The following is a 19,684-nucleotide window of genomic DNA, read 5'->3' on the forward strand; positions in this document are numbered from 1 at the left end:
TGAGTTCACTTTTGTGCTCAATTTTTCATAATTTTGTTTACTTTTTCAAAGATTGATTGATTAACTTTAGAGAGAGTGCACATGCAAGCAGGGGGAGGGGCAGAGGGAGAGGAGAAGAGAGAATCTCTAGCAGACTCCTCACTGAGCACGGAGCCTAATACAGGGCTCGATCCCAGGATCCTGAGATCATGACCTGAGTTGAAATCAAGAGTCAACCACTTAACTGACTGAGTCACACAGATGACCCAATTTTGTATACTTTGTCAAAATAAGAACTCCCAAATTGACCTTCAACTTTAAAAACTTGTCCCTCCATAATAATAATTACAAAGAATTATCAATTCTGCTGCACCTGAGTGGCTCAGTCAGTTAAGTGCTTGGGATTCCCTCTCTCCCTCCCCCCTCTCCCCTTGCCCCTCTACCCCCACCCTGCTCTCTTTCTCTCTCTCTCTCTCTCTCTCTCAAATAAATAAATAAATCTTAAAAAAGAATTATCAGTTGTGCTTAAAATCTTATTTTGAACCGTGGTGAAGAAATCACACATCTGCAGCAGAAATTAAATTTGAAAGTTTTTAATTTGAAAGAACTGAAGAATACATGAGCATGGATGGGTTTTTCATACATTATCTTACCAGGTAAGGATTAACTAATCCTGTGTGAGAGTTTGTACACACTGCATTCTGTGACAGCTTAAATTGTAAGCTTTGTGACCAGTTCTTATTCTTGAAAAATTTAGACTATGTGGGTGATAATTACATAATTATTCAAATGGCCAAAGAAGCAACAAATTAAAGGAGACGTTTCCTGAAATAAGATTATATATCATAAGTATAGAATTTAAGTGATTGAATTCTCTTTCAGTAAACCATAGGGCAGTCAGCTTAATCCATCGAGAGAGGGAGTGCAGAGTAATAGAGGGTAGCAAGGGGGGAAAAGTGAAGCAGGCAATAGTCCCTTCATATTAAATTAAAGGGTTTTTATTGCTGTGTGGCAATAAGGCAGCTCCAGTAATAAAGCATTCTGCTATGCTATAATATGTTGACACATTTGATACTTTTACTTTCTAATTTTCTTGTGCATTCTATCTGCATTTATACATCCTTTAAGGATAATTCTGTCAGCTTTATTAGTATATTCTCATACATCTTTGGAAAATGATATCATCAGGAATGACCATTAGAAATGAGAGTCCATGTCCCTTAGCCAGCTAAGTAGTTAAAAGCCTATGGAAATGCTGTATCATCGTATTCCAACTGAGTAAAATTGCAGCATAGATTTATCTTTTAATTGTTCTAAGTATCACATTATGGAAATGATAAGACCCAAGCCAGGGTAACAGCATTTCTGGTAAGTGTGTATAATGGTCACCTCACCACCCAGCCCAGCTGGGTGCACAGCGGAGGCAGCTGTGGCTTCTGCCGAGGGTCTGCACACTCAGAGCTCTAGCTTGTGCTGGGAAAGACTAAAGACAAATTGTAGTGAATAGAGAATATATTCTGAATGTTAAATAAAAATAAAGGGAAGATGCCAGTACAATTTAAGATCTAAGATATTTAAAAAAAAAAAAAAAAGATCTAAGATATTTTATGTAAACATAAATGAGAAGACAGTAGAAGAGCACCTGAATGGTATGATCAGTTGAGCTTGCAACTCTTGGTTTCAGCTCAGGTCCTAATCTTGAGTCCTGATAGTGAGTTATGATCTTGGATTCTGAGATTGAGCCCCACGTTGGGCTCCATGCTCAATGCAGAGTCTGCTTGGGATTCTCTCTCATTCTCCCTCTGCCTCCCCTGCCTAGTGCTCAATCTCTCTAAAATAAAACAAATTTTTAACAAAAGAAGACAGTAGATATGTAGGTCAGTAATCTTAGAAAATTATTGGAGTAAAAATTTGGAAAGCCACTAAATGGAAGTTTTAGATTTAACCAGGCATCTGAAGCACTAATATTTATAAGAATATCATTGCATTTTAATATGCTAATAAAATGATTGTCAAAAGTATGTTGTGTCTCAAATCTTAAATGAAAACAACTTGTGTTAAACCCAATCTGCCTAGAACACTGATTTTAAAATGAATTCTTGGCTATTTAAGTGGAATTATTTTTATGATATATAAAGTAGCATTTCGGGATCCCTTGGTGGCGCAGCGGTTTGGCGCCTGCCTTTGGCCCAGGGCGCGATCCTGGAGACCTGGGATCGAATCCCACGTCGGGCTCCCGGTGCATGGAGCCTGCTTCTCCTTCTGCCTATGTCTCTGCCTCTCTCTCTCTCTCTGTGTGACTATCATAAATAAATAAAAAATAAATAAAAATTAAAAAATAAAATAAAATAAAGTAGCATTTCTTTGATTTTAGTCATTTTGATTCTATTTACTTTTAGTGTTTAATTTGGAGTGAAATTATGTGCTGTAATAGAGAAGAGATTTCTGCAAATGCATTACTTCTTTAATTCTATACTTTATGTACAACTGTGATAACAACTGGGGCAGTTATAGAAATATAATCCCTTGTCCTTAACCTCAAAAGGATCTAAAATAAGTTAAAGACACAAGGGTTTTGCTCACTCTAAGTTAAATATGAATGCAGCAATTGAAGAAGTGTCCCAATATGTTCATGATTTCATTAGAGTACTTTTAGGAAACATAAACCCATTTAAGGTAGAACCATCTAAAAAATGTGTGTGTGTGTGTGTGTGTGTGTGTGTGTGTGTATTTATTTATTTATTTATTTACACACATGTATATCTCGGAGAATTGCTACAAGGTAGAGAATGCTAGCAAAATCAACGTATTATCTGAACATCCAGTCCTTAGGAAGGCAGGAACGAGGCCATTTCAGGGGATTTCATCTGCATGAAGACCCTTCTTGCTAGTGCTCTGCCATTAATGGACTTATCCCATTGATATAGGCTACTTTTTTTCCATCCCTCTCTCAAGCGATTGTTCTTTAAAGTCCCAGCAGAAGTATCTCATTGGCTCTCTGCCTATACTATGGATTGGTTGTTCCCACTAGGTTAGATTCAGGCCTCTGTTGTCTGGGAGCTAAGTCTCCTGATCTGCTAGCCTGCCTTGAGCATAGTCTGCTGAGCTAGGAAGGGAAGTTGGCCGTGGTAGATGGCTGATATGGTGAATGAGAACTTAACAGAATAAACTCATAAAGGGAGCTATTCTGTCTGCTGGAGTGTTCGTGTAAGGCTTTATGGAAGAAATGGCCTTTAAATTAGATTATAGAAGCTGGGTTGGATTGATAAGTTAAGAGCAAATAAAGAAGGAAAGAGTTGTAGTAGTGAAGCAATTTGAGTCAAGCTATATGGGTTTACGCCTAGCCTATGGGCAGTCAGTCCAGCTTGGCGATCCTCATGGTAGCTGCCCTGAATAACCTAAACTACCTGAGTCAACACCCAGGATCCAACCTAGATGGATTGAAAAAGGATCTCTTCAGTTTGTGTTCAGAATATTTGCAGTTTTAAATAGATCTCCACCACCCCGCCCCCCCCCCCCCCCCACACACACACACACAGATGATTTTGGTGCAAAGAGAGGTTCAATAACTCCTGGACAGCCGGAGAAAGAGGATTTGTAAAACGGGGTAGGAAAGGGCTATTTGAAAAAGACTGTGGAGGCTTTCTAGATCAGGCTAAGGAGTTTCTTAACTGCTTCCAGTAAATGAGATGGAGTGTTATATTTCATTGGTTGCCACCATTTTCTGAGCCCAGTGTAGCTAGCTGCAGCTATTAGGGATGTTTCAGGACACTAGACAGAGAGGGAAAGGAAAGACATGGGGTCTAGATGTACATGGCACAGCCTTTCATACTCACTAAGAATGTCATTTATTCATTGTCTCTCCTCTATAGGAGTAGATGTCCTAATTCCAGATTTAATTTTCCAGAATATATTGGAGTTTTGGTATAACTCATCCTTCTCTCTTTAGGGGAGTCGGCTGCATCTTTGTTGAAATGATCCAAGGAGTTGCTGCTTTTCCAGGAATGAAAGACATTCAGGATCAACTTGAACGAATATTTCTGGTAAGTTCTTTACGGAGTGCTTCTGAGAAAAATTGGTTTCTAATTCATCCCTTGATGACAAATTGTACAGTGCTAGTGGAAAATGATTTTAAACAAATTTATGGGTTGTCACATTTAATTCTAATGTATTTTTGCACCTCTGAAAAAGCAGGAAATAAGTTAAGAATTGTGTTTTTAAACTGTACATGCATAATGTGCCAAAGTGGTAGGAAACGATAGGATGTCGGCAGCAATATGAAATAGTGGGGTTAAAAATGAGGGCTCTGGCAGAAGAATTTCAAACAGTTTATGTAGACCCCCCCCCCCCAAGTGGGTGAAGCTTAACTCCCTCCTGTCTTCACCCACTGAAATATGGGCTTTGATTGATAACTTTTCCCATAAAGTAACAGCTTGGAAAAAGGAGAGCAACTTTAAAATGGAGAACAACCAGGTCTTCAAGGCCAGCATCATCACAGACAAGTCATGTTGATAGACTGTACCTCTGATATAATGTGCCACTTCACCTCTGTGGTCCTCCTCTCAAAAACTCTAACCCTGTTCTAATCATGAAAAACACATCACACAAGCTCGAGGGACATTCTACCCAATACCTGATTAGTACTCCTCAAAACTGCCAGGGTCCTCAAAAACAAGGAAAGTCTGAGAAATTGTCATAGCCCAGAGGAGGCTAGGGCGGCATGACAACTCCACGTCACGTGGTATCCTGAATGGAATCCTGGAACAGAAAAAAGACATCAAGGAACACGAGAGACATCCGAGTAAAGTGTGCAGTTTAGTAGATATCAGCGTACATTTCGTTGTGACAAATACACCATTTAATTTAAGATTTAATAGAAATCAAAACCGCAATGAGATACCACCTCACACCAGTGAGAATGGCACAAATTAACAAGACAGGAAACAACAAATATTGGAGAGAATGTGGAGAAAGGGGAACCCTTTTGCACTGTTGTGGGAATGTGAACTGGTGCAGCCACTCTGGAAAACTGTGTGGAGGTTCCTCAAAGAGTTAAAAATAGAGCTACCCTACAACTGCTGGGGATTTACCCCCAAGATACAGATGTAGTGAAATGCTGGGACACCTGCACCCCAGTATCCATAGCAGCAGTGCCCACAATAGCCAAACTGTGGAAGGAGCCATGATGTCCTTCGACAGATGAATGGATAAAGAAGCTGTGGTCTATATATACAATGGAATGTTACTCAGCCATCAGAAAAGATGAATACCCACCATTTGCTTCGATGTGGATGGAACTGGAGGGTATTATGCTGAGTGAAGTAAGTCAATCAGAGAAAGACAATCATCATATGGTTTCACTCATATGTAGAATATAAGAAATAGTGAAAGAGATTATAGGGGAAAGGAGGGGAAATGAGTGGGAAAAATTAGAGAAGGAGACACCTAAGTCTGGGAAACAAACAAAGGGTTGCAGAAGAGGAGGTGGGTAGGGGGTTGGGGTAACTGGGTGATGGGCACTGAGGAGGGCACTTGATGGGATGAGCACTGGGTGTTATACTATATGTTGGCAAATCAAACAAACCCCAATAAAAACAAATGAAAAAACATAATAAGATTTAAAGAGCAAATGGGTGAGGGGTATACAGGAATCCTCTGTACTGCTTTTCAGTAAATCTAAAATTATTTTAAAAAGCATTTCAATTTTTAAAAATCTGCACAAAGAGACAATAAAATGTGTTCTGGTGCCAGACGATCTGGGTTTATCACCTGCACTGTAACCTTGGACAATGGACTTAATTATCTGAGCCTCAGTTTCCCTTGGGAGAAACAAAAGGCTAATAACAGTACCCATCTCATAGGTTGTTTCAAGGAATAATTGACTTAAAACACATAAAATGCCTTTAAAACTATGCCTAGCACATAGTTAATATCCTGTAAGTTATTATTTTATCCAATCATTTAATACTGAATATTATTAATCTGTAGAACTTCCACATTAGCTAATATCCATATAAACCTGTTACTTAAAACATGTAATCAGAGCTAGACAAATTAAGGTCTTTGGTAAAAGGATTCAAGCTGTATGTATTGCAGCAGTCAACCACATTATCATACTTGTCTCTTTAATTAAATTCTCATATGAACTCAATGGGGCCAGTGTTAGTACGGACCATAGAAAGAGAGAAACTTAGCATATTAGCATGTATGTTAGTTATGCAAATGAAGCACTAAAGTATAGCTTTCATATTAAGTTTAAGGACCCAGGAGGATGTAGTGGTAAGAGTTGAGATTCTGGGCACCTCGGGTGGCTCAGCGGTTTAGCGCTGCCTTCGGCCCGGGGTGTGACCCTGGAGACCCAGGATCAAGTCCCATGTCAGGCTCCCTCAATGGAGCCTGCTTTTCCCTCTGCCTGTGTCTCTGCCTCTCTCTCTCTCTCTCTCTCTCTCTCTCTGTCTATCATGAATAAATAAAAAAAAATCTTAAAAACAAAAAAAAAAGAGTTGAGATTCTCCATCACTACTGTGTTCACCTTGACATCAGCAGTAAAATGATTACAAAAAATGAACAATGGAAACCAGGGAATCAAAGCATAGATGATTCCTCCATGCTTGTATGCTATACCCCGGTGCCCCTGTACATCATAGCAGATGGACAAATAGCAGAGTCCCTAATATTATAGAAACCTTCTTCCAAGTGTTAGTATATTGATTTCTTCTCCCAGAAGCTGTATCCACTTAACTTTTAATTTTACTTATTTTTTTAAAGTTATTTATTTATTCATGAGAGACACAGAGTGAGAGAGAGAGAGGCAGAGACATAGGCAGAGGGAGAAGCAGGCTCCTCGCAGGGAGCCCGATGTGGGACTCGATCCCAGATCCCAGAATCACGACCTGAGCTGAAGGCAGGTGTGCAACCACTGAACCACTGAGGAGTTCCTAATTTTACTTATTTTTTATGCATAAATTCCCACACCAAATGTTAAAATAATGTCTTATGATTATATAAACAATGCATCTTTATGCAGAAAATTTCCAGTGTCCAAAAGTATAAAAGCTGAAAAATCACCCTGTCCTAGTAAGCAGAGAAAACCACATTTAATATTTTTATATATATCCTCCATTTCTACACATGTTAAAAAAATTGAATCATATTTTATATACCTTTTGTAACTTTCTTTTTTCACTTAACAATATGTAATTAACACTTTTCATTGAATAAATGAATCCAGAAACTTAGCATTTCTAATGACAAAGGAATGTTTCATTGCATGGACAAGACATTATTTGCTTAATCAGCCCCATATTAATAGCTTGTTTACAATTTTTAACCATTATGAAAAGCTGCCAGATGCATCCTTTGCAAACTAATCCTTTTAGTTAAAAATAATTATTAGAATTCCAAGTCTTTAATTCAATAACATTTAATTTTCATAAATTTATTGACTGTTGTTACACTTTGATCCCTTCATCTAAAGTCATGAAACACTTCCTTCTCCTTGTTCCTGAGAAAATCTCCTACTGAATTGATTGAGATTGTACTGAGCCTGTAGATTATATTAGGAAGAAAATGTGCAAAATTGAGCTTTCCCACCTAAGAATAAATTAAATTTCTTTATTAACATTTTATGGTCCTTTACATAAATGTACATTTTTTATAAGTGTTTTCTTTTCCTATTTTCTATGTAAGTTTTTCTTTTCATTCAGTTATTTTAAATAACTTTCCAGAACTATTTTCTTAAAAATATAGTGAACTTTTAAAATTTTGTGTCATTGAAAAAAATAGCAGAAGAAGGAATCTCAATGGACTATGATTTGCATCATATAGATTTTTATACTAAAACATATCTTCAAATATTTAGCCTTTTAATTTATTTGAAGCTCAACTATAATAATAATAATAATAATAAATTCTGAGAATAATTTCTTAAACTTTAGTTTCACCCTGTTCACTCTCTGATAATTATTGAATAATGCATATGTAACCTTGTTAAATTCCTGATTTTTATACTAATATCACTAATTTACTGTATTTGAAATCAGAAAACTTCAAAAAGGAATCATATAGAAAGAAATGTCTTCATATATGCATTATTTCTGGATGAAGTTAAAAGAAAAGGAAATAGTTATGTAAATGAAATATATGCTACAGCAATAGAACCAAAAAATGAGTTTCATAAAGGCATATTTTATTGCTTATAGCTTAGTCAAAGTTTTCATTTCATATATTATTTTTATTATAATGCAGTGATTTGTGATAGGGATTATCTTGTTGGATTGCTTCCTGTTTGCAGATTTGCCTATTATTTTTTAATTTTATGGGAATAGTTTCCTAATTTTATGGATATTCAGAGACCTTTGAGGTATGACTAGATTTTTAATAAATCAAAGAAATAGATCATTACAGATTTCCCATTCGAATATTGGTACATGAAACTACTGTTTGTTTGCTCCCGTTAGAGCACAGAGCCCTTAAATGCAGATAAACATCATGATTGATGGTAATAATTTCTTCATTGACTGTAGTTTTTTTTAACATGTGTAATGATTTTAACAAGTAAAATGTCCTTTGGTAATTAGGAGATAAAGATCATTGTCTATATAAAATTCCTGCTTTAGAATTAAATAATATTATGTTTTGCTCTGAAGAATGAGACATGACCTCCAAGAGAAATCTACAAACTTCTTGAGATAATAAATATTATCACATTAAATACTTTTTTCTCTACGGAATTGTTCAAATTTGCAAAAAGCTGTATGTCCCATCAAACAAACAGCCTCTCTCAGGAGCTGTACGGTCATTGGAATAAGAAATTTTATTAGCCCAATATAGTTGAATCACTGGGGAAAAAAATGCTTTTACTTGGTAACCTTTTATATCTGGTCTGAATCTGAATTACTATTAAAGTGTGATTAAATCCACTTTCACAGGCTTCTCATATAAATTGCCAGAGACTCTTCTAAAGTGGCCATTGTATATCCAGCCTCTGGTAAAGCATTGCCAAGGAGATAATCAACTTTGAGAAGTCATGAAACATGGGATTATTTGGTTTGTTTTTAATACAGGGATTAAGTCCATCCATTCATCTGTGAACTGTGTATAGAAAGGTGGTTAATAACTTTGAAGAACAAAATTAATAGCTTGCTATCCAAGGTAACTAATATAATTAACTCACACACACTAAGTCTTTACAACAAATATGAAAGGCAACAAAGACCATTCAGTAAAGTCCTTATATTTTTTCTTCTGAAGGTTTTGTCTTTTTTCTCTTTCCCTCCTTTGGTGGAAAGAAGCAGTTTACATTTTTAACAAGTGCATTGAATTTATTTCTGCAACCTAATAACTGCGTTGATATATATTAGGTGAGCTGGCTCTGCTACAATCTGAGATTTCACCACTAAATCATTTTCCTTGAAATTGTGATGCTCATATGCAAGAAAGGAAGGAAGTGATGGAAGTTTGACAAATTATATTTGTCAAAGACAAATTGACAAATGTCAAAGACATTTTGAATTGCCATGTGAATGGGCACCTGCCTGTCTAAGTAGTAACTCTGATGTTAGGTGAAAAAAGTGATTTATATTCATTTCCTCAGCATTACCTATTTCTTACTGTGGCATGAGGTATTCTATTCACCTGTGTTAGTTGCAAAAATAAGCAGTAGATGTATTCATCCTGGTAAATATATATTCAGAGTGACAAAATCAGAACTAGTAAAAAAAAATTATATTCTAATCACATTGTTTGGAATTGAAAAAGAAATCCAGTTGGTGGAACCCTGGGAATATGTGTCTCTCTCATTTCACGACAGCTGAACAAATGGCAGAGAATGCTTGCACAGCTGCCTGAGACCTTTGGCAGATGCTTCTGGGTTTGTGTGGCTTGTGGCCCAATATACAGCAGCCATGACAGAGGAGCTGGCATGAGTCTGTTGTGGGGGCCATTGTTGTTCTCCCTGCCTCTGAATGTTGATAACCCTGAGGATCTCACCTCTCCCTGTCTTCTAGGTCCTCAGGCTTGCCATGAAATTTCAACCACCAGTTTGTTAACCTGTTGTACATTCCTTGATTGGTACAGTTTAAATGTTCCTCTTCCTCATATATATGTCATTCAGAATTTACATATGTGTGTGTGTAATATATGTGCGTGTGTGTGAAAAGAGCCACTTGCAGCTATATGAAAGCTATTAGACTTTTGAATCAGATCCTTCCTTAAGCCTCTGTGTTTTGCAATGGACTAACATAAAAATGTGATCTTCAAATTCAGTTCTAGTCCTTGTTTCCTCATCTTGGCTCCATTTCCAGGCTCTTAGCTAGAGTGATAACCTTGGTGTTTCATGACTGCCTAGAATAGCCATATACGAAGTAAGAGAAAGTTGGTGGCCATTACCTTTGATGGCTGTTACCATCCAATTGGTTGTACGAGGCACATTGTTAAAATGGAATATCTGGATCACACATTGTATCCCCAGTACCACTATTGGATTTGCTTGAGGTTATTCCTGGCTTACTTTTTCAGTACTCACTTTGCAGCACTAAATACAAGGGAGATGTAAAGGAACTGTGTGCCATGGTGTCTGCCTGGGGAAACTGTCATCAAAGTGGGCAGGCAAGAGATATCTTTAAAAATAAAACAGTCAGGACAGCCCCAGTGGCACAGCGGTTTAGCACTGCCTGCAACCTGGGGTGTGATCCTGGAGACCTGGGATCGAGTCCCACATTGGGCTCCCTGCATGGAGCCTGCTTCTCCCTCTGCCTGTGTCTCTGCCTCTCTCTCTCTCTGTGTGTCTCTCATGAATAAATAAATAATTTTAAAAAATTAAAAACAAATAAAACTCATAAATAATTACTGAGTTATTGGTCAGAAGAGAGACCCAGTAACAGTGGCAGATCCTGTACTAGTTAAAATACTGAACCCAATAGTTAAATCTTGGGTTCTAATCTTGAGTTACTGTTTTCCGTGGATAAGTCACCTTTTCTAATTGAGATACAGTTTCGGCATCTGTAAAGGGAGTAGTTGAACTAAATGACTTCAATAAGGTCTTGCAGCTTTAACCTTTTTTAACTCTAAAAATGCATGATATTACAGGATCATGCATAAAGGCTGTGGGTGTTTAAAGAGAAAATTGCTAAGACAATTTTTGTCAAGCACTGAAGAGAGTATAAGATTTGAAGTGGAATAAGAGAGATGGGGATATCAGGCAATGGTACAGAAGTAAAGTGGGGACAGTAGGTGTCTATCTGGTATGGGTGGAAGGTGAGATTGGATGTTCAAGATCAGACTTTGATAGAGTGAGGACTTTATATCTTATTTTAGCTATAAAGTAATAATGAGATAATATAATTTTTTAACCAGAGTAATAATGTTAAAATGGCATTTTAGCAAAATTAATACAGTATGATATGATGGTAAATTCGGCTACATGAACACTATAGGGAACTAAGCAATACATGTTGGGTTGAAGGATATTGGAAATATTAAATAGTAATTTTTAATAGTTTACTTTTTTAAGAGAGAGAGTACACACACATGAGCGCACAGAAATGCAGTGCTGATTAGGAGGGCGGGGGTGAGGGGCAGAGGGAGAAGGAGAGAGAATCCCAAGAAGGCTCTACACTCAGCTGGGAGCCTGAGTGGGGCTCCATCTCACAACCCTGAGATCATGATCTAAACCAAAATCAAGTCAGACACTTAACCGACTGAGCCAGGTGTCCCATTCAATAATTTTTTAAGCCAATGTGAGAAAAACAATCAGGGAGATAAATTATAATACCTCCCACCCTGGAAACAAATGCCTCTTTTAATTTGTACATGTTTCTTTCAAGCCTTATCAATAGGCAGAGTTATTTACATGGTGGCAAATCTTTTTCAGAGTGTTAAGTTTATAAAAAATAAAGCAGTTAGAAAAATTTAAAAACAGTATGAAAATAAATAAAAATCATCATTCAGAGATAACCAGTATTAAGCTTTTTTGTATTATCTTTTTTTTTAAGGATTTTATTTATTTGAGAGAGAGAGAGAGAGAGAGAGAAAGCACAAGCGGGGGGGGGGGGGGCAAAGGGAGAGGGGAAGCAGATTCCCCACTGAGTAGGGAGCTGGGGCTCGATCCCAGGACTCCAGGATCATGACCTGAGCCGAAAGCAGATGCTTAACTGAGTATGCCACCTAGCACCCCAGCTTTTTTGTATTTCCTTTTCTAGGTTTTCACAATTGAGTTAATAATAAATTTATAGGTTTTGTATCCACTTCTCTTTATTTTCACATTAAATTGGGAGCAATTTCCAAGCCATTAATATATACTCAAAAATATTATTTTAATTATACTGTAATATCTTCTAAATGTGCCCAAATGTACTAACACATTGCTGTATTACTAGATAATTTGTTTGCGGTTTTTATGCTACATTAAGCATCACATATTTTTATCCCATTCAGTTATTCTTTCAGCAAGAATTAATACGCACTTATTCTGTGTCCGGCACTGTGCCTACAGGCAGTGGTAGGACACAGTCCCTGCTCACCTCAAAAGTACTGTCAACTGGGCTACATTTGAATAGCTTCCAGAAGGTCTCATCAAAAAGATGTTGCAAAATTGTTGTGATCCATCTTGGATATAAATGATACAAAAGAGAAAGGAATAAAAAAATCACTTCAGAGTTTCTACCTTGGGAAACAAAGTGATTAGTGAGATCATTGAAAATAATGGGAACATTGAAAAGGAATGCCCCCGGAGAGGAAGAAAAAGACAGCTCAAGTTACTGGACTTTCTTATGGCAGCAGAGGACCTCCAGTTGGGAATGCCCACAAATCGTACAGAAAAGAATCAGGAGAGAGATTGAAGCTCAGGGATTGTTCACTCAAAGCAGACAAAGTTGGGTCCCAAACCATACTAGTTTTTGAATAATGAAAAGTTGGAGGGGGAAATGCAGTGGAGTGCTGCCTTAACCTTACAGATGCTCGTAGTTTGTGGAGGCTGGGGAAGAGGTAGGGAAGCTAGACCAGGAGAGAATCAGTGCAGTGACACAAAAGTCAGTTTAAGGGTGAGCAGCAGAGAAGTGAAGGATAAGTAAGGAGGGAGACAAAAAAATCATTCCCTCCAGGGAAATTACAGACCAATTCAGGTCTATTTAGCTAGTGGGTGGGGTTAGCAGTCCTTTTTGTGTTCCCTCAATATGTTTCTTGCTCTGCCTATACAGCATGTGGCACACTCTATTTGCTCATTAAATGTTTTTAGACCAGAGGAGAAGGGTTTCCTGTTAAAGAAATTGAAGAGTCAAAAAAAAAAAAAGAAATTGAAGAGTCGACACAGAATATACATCTGGGTTTAATTAGAAAAGTTTGGACTGTTCATGGTTTTCAAAGAAGGCTTAAAATTCTCCTCAGTGTCTCAGGGAGAAGGTGGGGGGTAGGCTCAAGGGAGGCACACTTTTTCAGCCACTCCATTCCTGGCTCTGCCTTTATTAAGATTTTGTGTATGAAACGCATCTCACTGCTGAAAGAGAGGTTGAGAACCCCTGGATGAATGATATCCTAAGATCCTCCCAGGTCAAGGTTCTATGAAAAAAAAACCACATGGAAGAAAAATGATAAGAGATCCAATGAAAGTGAATATGTGGAAGAAATAACATTTGAGTGATTGATATAGGGAGACATTAGATAAACATTCTAAAAAGAAAGTTCTAGGGACACCAGGGTGGCTCAGCAGTTGAGTGTCTGCCTTCGGCTCAGAGTGTAATCCTGGAGTTCCAGGATCGAGTCCCACATCGGGCTCCCTGCGAGGAGCCTACTTCTCCCTTTGCCTGTGTCTCTGCCTCTCTCTCTGTGTGTGTCTCTCATGAATGAATAAATAAATCTTAAAAAAAAAAAAGTTCTGTGCTAATCAATAAGCTAATAGAAATTTTGGTAGCAAATTGCAATAGGCTCGTTTGTCATAAGAAAAAACAAGGACAAGATGATAGCCCATTATAGAATAGCTAATCTCATTAATTTTAGCAAAGAAACTTCTATTTGAATATCAGCTAGTCGTTATGTAGAAATTTGAATTAGCTCACTTGGTGAAAAAAAGTATTTTTTACTTTGAGTATTCTTACATTTACATTACGGTGTTGCAAACTTTCTATAAATGGAAAAAGAGTATTTTCATTAAATCATTCACTTTTCCATTAAGTTATTAATTTCTTCAACAAATGTTTGTTGTGGTTACTATGAGCTAAATGTTCTTCTTACTTCTGGAGAGATAGAAGTGCAAAAAAACAAAGTCCCTGTTCTCTTGGATCCTGTATTCCTATGAAGGAAGATAGATAATAAGCAAATAAATGTATAATGTGTCTCATAAATGTTGCATGAGAGATACATATGGTGGTCTGGGAGGTTTCTCTCAGAAGGTGATATTTGTAAAGGTAGTGAAGAACCCAAGACATGCAAATACCGGGCATCATTTAGATGGAGGAAATAGCAACTTGTGTGTCCATAATGATAATAGTATCCAAATCAGAGAGTTCTTATGCCTGAATTTGGTAAATTAAGGATCATTCTTTCTAGTGCATCAACGTGATTTTTAATACTCTTGTTATTTGACCTCCTTCATATAAAGCATTTCCTTCTGTGAGAAGTCCTTACTTTGTGTAAAGCATTAACTTCCTTTATCTATTACTATTCAGACATCAGATAGAGCAATTTAAAAAAGTGAGTTGGAAGTACACCTCTGTGCATGTTTCAAGTTGGGATTATGTTGGAGCTAGGGATTTGAGCTTCCTGATTTAGTTCTCCAGAAATATTGGTATAGATTGAAGAAAGTGGGAAATGTTTCCATTTTGGAGAGTAGAAGATGGTTTAAAGGAGAGAAAAGAAAGAATATCTAGAGGATACAGAGAGCCAGAAAGCACTTTTTTTTGGAAAGTCAAAAGTAGAGGAATTTCAAGAAAGAGAGATTATCAACTGCATCAAATACTACAGTGAGGTCAGTAGAAGATGGTGCTGAAAAGAGGCCCCTGGTTGGTAACTTCTAAGGGAATAGTTCCAAGTGTTTTTAAAGTCAGATTACAGTGGGCTTAAAGAGTAAGTGAAAAATTAAAAACATTGAATATAGACAACTTCTCTGCAAATGGCTGAGAGAAGGTGATTAGATATCCTCTTAGGGGTATTTTAAAAGGCAAAAATTATAAATTTTATTATATGTCATAAATATTTTTTAAATCATGAAGATGAGGGTGTTTGTAAGGTAAGGAACACCAAATATTAAAAGCAGCTCATTTGATGGATCAAAATATTGGAATAGGCAAGAACAGATGGGTGACAGAGAGGTGTCTTGGCAATGTGGTTGAAAAGCTTTGCTGAAAGATAAGAAAGAAGAAAGGGGATGAAAGGGAAGAAGATTTGGCTAAATATTGTAGAGAAATAAAAAGGAATGGAAAGGTATCATGATCTTACATGATTCAGAAATGAAGGGAGGGGATGGGGCTAACAGTGACGTGCATATGGGAGGGCAGACGTGGAGGGGAATGGATGGTATTTGCAGTGCTGGTCTAATGCCAAATGGTTTGTAACTATCATGAAAAGAGAAGAAGGTAGTTGCTGACAACATTTGTTAATTGATTGTCAATTTGAGATATTATAAAATTAAAGTGCTATATTTCTAGTTGCTATGATTTGTAACAGGAACACAGGATTGCTTTTAGGCATATCCACCCACCTGTAAATATTTCCCAATTGTAGCAGTCTTTACCAAAGACTTTTCTGGAGGTAATTGTTCTTGTCTGTGGTCTAACAGTCTTAAATTCTGGGAAATGTTTTAAACTAATATATCCCTGTTTTATATTACCATCTTGTTATTCATGACTTTATTGTCAGTATATGTGATTATTTACTGACTACTGCAGTTAACTCTTGTCATGTGACCCCTCAGAACTCTGAGTTAGAGGCACCTAGGTACCTCAGTCAGTAAGGTGTCCTACTCTTGATTTCATCTCAGGTCATGATCTCAGGGTCCTGAGATCAAGCCCCACATCAGGCCCCACACCTAGTGGATTCTCTAAAGATTCTCTCTCTCTCCTTCTGCCCTTACCCCCACCTCAAAAAAAAAAAAAAAAAAAAAAGCCCACAAACAAAAACAAAAAAATTCTCTGCATTAGATCAACAGTCACTTTTAAAAATATTTTGGTCATAGTTCCAGGATCAGGAATTGAGTAAGGGCAGTTCTGGATTTGATGGACTTGGTGTCCATGACATGGTTGTAGAGAGATGGTGGCTGGAGCAGGAATAGTCAGAATCTGGTGCAGCTGGGAACTGGGCAAACATCTCTCTCTTCATAGAGTCTTAAGGTCCTGCATAGGTTCTCTCCATGTGGGTTAGTTTGAGCTTCCTCGCGGTGTAAGTTGGGTTCCAAGGGTGAGTGTCCTAAGAGAACCAGAACAAAACTGCATGGTTTCTCTTTAACTTAACCTCAGAAGTCATTTAGTGGCTCTCTATCCATTAAAGCAGTCACATTTCTTCATCCACAGTCAAAGGGAGGGGATGTAAACCCCAGTTCTAGATGAGAAGAGTGTTAAGAATGTTGGGGCCATGGTTTAAAACTGCCACAGTGGTCACATAAATTTTCATTAGGTTTATCACCAAGTTGAGCTAGGAAAAACAGTCTGGGAAACAATTTAATCGAGCCCTAGATTTTTGTTTGTTTGTTTGTTTTTTTCTCCATCCTCCTTATAGCCTTTACAGTACTACTTCCCATGATAAATATGAAACTGCGAATTGTCACAGAGTGTTACTTGGTAGGTCATGAGGTCCCTCGTTTGCTCACCCTCCTTTTCATCCTTTCTTGACTAACAAGTTCACAGATGTGTCAGACTGAAAAAGATGGTGAAAAAAATGCCATAGTGTGACACATCTGAGATAAGAGAGGAGGAGGTAACACTCCTTAGCAAATCCTCAGAATGTTTTCCATAAAGTAGATTTTTATAACTCAAAATTCTGCCATAATTAGTTTTTTTTTTTTTCATTTGCAATGTGCTTCGACATATAAGTCTCTTATTCTTCAGAACATTACCTTTGTTATCTCTTGTGGTTGGCAGCATCTAAGATGGCTTCCAGTGGTCTCCTCTCTTGGAAACCCTCCCCTTGAGTGTTAGTTGGGCCCAGAGACTTGCTTCTAATGGACAACAGCAGAAGTGATGGAATATTTGATGCAGCACTACTCCTGGGGCTAACTTATGAAAAGATTACTAATTCCTCTTGCTCACCCTCTCTTACTGCCTCACTGGCTGACTCAGAGGGGATCCAGCTGCCATGTTGTAAATTGTTCTGTAGAAGTTTAGCCACTAGTCAAGAAACTGATTTTTCCAGCTGACAGCCAGTGAAGACCGAAGTGTTGGCAACAGTTCTGTGAGTGAGCTTGGAAGTGGATCCTCCCTCAGTTCAGCTTTCATGTGACAATACAGCTATGGTGAACACTTTACTTACTACCTTGTAAGAGAGCCTGAGGCCGAGGCACCTAACTAAGGTGGACTTAATTCCTGACCAACAGAAACTGTGAGGTAATAAATGTTTGTTACTTAAAGCCCCTGAGTTTTGGAGTGACATGTTCTGTAGCCATAGATAAGTACTGCACCTCCTTTGATCCCATGACCAAGGAAGGTGAGATACTGTTATTTTAGTTTTACGGCTGAGGGAATAGTCTTCAGAGGTTACATGAACCTCTCTAAGAAGACATGTTTCGTAAGTACCAGAATTGAGCTGAAATTCTAAATGTGCTGACTTTTCCTCCAAAATACTTTTTTGTTTTATGTTTGTTGCGTGGTTGATTTTGCTCTGATTCATAACAAGGAGTGTGTATTAGAGTGGCTTGGGAATAATTTCCTGAACGCTCATCCTTGGACCTCTCTTAGGGCCTTCAGAATCAGTCTCTAAAGATGGACCTGTATGCATTCTAACAAACAAGAAGTCCTGGGGTGATGAGTCCTCTTGGTTAAGAGCATCCACTCTAAAAGGCACATGTCCTACTTGAAATGTTATGGATGTTTTAAATTTTCTGGCCTGATATGACAACCTAAAAACCTCATTAGTGTAGGCGCACCCTATCCAGATATAGAAATCACTACTCCATCAGACTATAAGTCCTGTGTTTCTTCCAGGGATACTTTTGATATGACGCTCCAGAGGCCTGCCCTTACAACAAGTGTATTTGGGAGTTTCTTTTACATCACTTTATATTAATAATATTAGGTGACTAGAATTAGAATGTGTACCCAAGCAAAGACTTGTATTTATCATATCCAGTACTGTAACTTTTGTCTGACCTGAGCATTTGATTAATATGCTGTTTCTCTCCCTTGTTTTGTGACCTAACTTTTCTTAGAAGAGTAGATACCTTAAAAGACTTCATTCACAAAGATAAATCTGTCCAGGCTGCTAATCTTTTTGTGAGACATGAGCTCATTTCAAATCTGACCTTGTATCATCTCCTGCCCAACCCCCTATAAGGGAAATTTTTTTTTTTTCTAAAGCCTTCTCAAAACTTTCTATCCTAAATTGATCTCATGTCACATTATTATATATCTTGATAGAAAGCACTGGCTGTTTGATTAAAATTTGTCATGTAAAATAATCTACCCAAGTCATTGGAGCACATCCCCTAGAGAACAATTTTATACTAAGTCAGGTTAACAGATTATCTGACCTTGAAACTGAATTTGTCCTCTATCTCACTCATCTCTTTTGACAATGACAGTCATATGCTTTCCATGTAGTGCGTAGGCTGTGACATTTTTATATTCTTACTAAAATCTCTTTGTCTGTGAGTTTAGTTGTACTGGAAAAGTGTTGAGAACTATCTATTTTAAATACAACATTCGAAGAATCTTTTCTTATTATAGTACCTGATATAAACTTAGTCTTCTCATTTGGAATAACTCTAGATATTAAAATTGTCAGCAAACTTGAGTCTCTGGGAATACATTCTTCTCCTGGACAAGAGGAAATGTCAGTCTGGTCATACTTTGCCTTTCATGCTAGTCGATCTCTGGTAAAGATGGAAGAATTGGTTTAGGGACAAACCAATTCTGCTACAAACTTCTGTGACTTTACACCTGCCAGAAGTTCTTCTCTCATGTCTAATGTCTACATACAACCCTTCTTTCTAAGTACTTCTTCTAAGTACTAGAAATATCCCCTCTCCCTCAGTGAATTTTTCTCTGGTTTCCCAATTACATGTTCTCTTTCCTTCTCCTGGAACCTCTTAGTCTCTTCACCCAAACTCTGATGTCTCCCTTGAGTGTTGGTTGACCTTGCAGTGCAGTTGTTTTTACTCTTTCCGCCTAATATAGTTTAGGATTTAGGGGTGTGGGTGGGGAACACAGGAGTGCTTTGTGCAAATCAAGCATTAGTATACACTCTGACACTGCAGAGATATTGACTCGTGATGATAGAATTATCTCATAAATTATCACATTTCTTAAACTTCACTGTTTCCTTTTTAAAATGCATCTTTTAGGAGAACTCTGTGGGGATTACATGAAGAATGACTTTAAAATTTAAAGACAATTTCTCTTCTTTTGTTTATTTGCTTAGAAATAGATGTGAGTGCATATTTTCCTTTAGGTTCTCCTTTTGCAGTTCATTGTTCCAATAATTTGTAAATCATCAGTGGCAGACGACATGTAACTTTCAGATGCAGAGATCATTTTACTGAAGCTCAGTAGAACAAATTACTGTC

The 19,684-nt window shown here is 37.5% G+C and overlaps 1 protein-coding gene across 11 annotated transcripts in view; it reads left to right on the top strand.

Moving 5' to 3' along the window:
• Nucleotides 1–19,684, top strand: part of CDK14 (cyclin dependent kinase 14) — a 722,239-nt gene that overhangs the window by 508,879 nt on the left and 193,676 nt on the right. For all 11 annotated transcript variants that reach the window (XR_005369364.1, XM_038556760.1, XM_038556759.1 and 8 more), the window contains one exon: nt 3,929–4,022. Coding sequence is in view for 10 of the 11 variants with exons in the window: in XM_038556760.1 (XP_038412688.1) it covers nt 3,929–4,022 (94 nt within the window). In the remaining variant the exon portion in view is untranslated. The remainder of the gene's footprint in view (nt 1–3,928; nt 4,023–19,684) is intronic.

Source organism: Canis lupus, chromosome 14 (assembly GCF_011100685.1).
Source record: "Canis lupus familiaris isolate Mischka breed German Shepherd chromosome 14, alternate assembly UU_Cfam_GSD_1.0, whole genome shotgun sequence".
Lineage (NCBI taxonomy): Eukaryota > Metazoa > Chordata > Mammalia > Carnivora > Canidae > Canis > Canis lupus.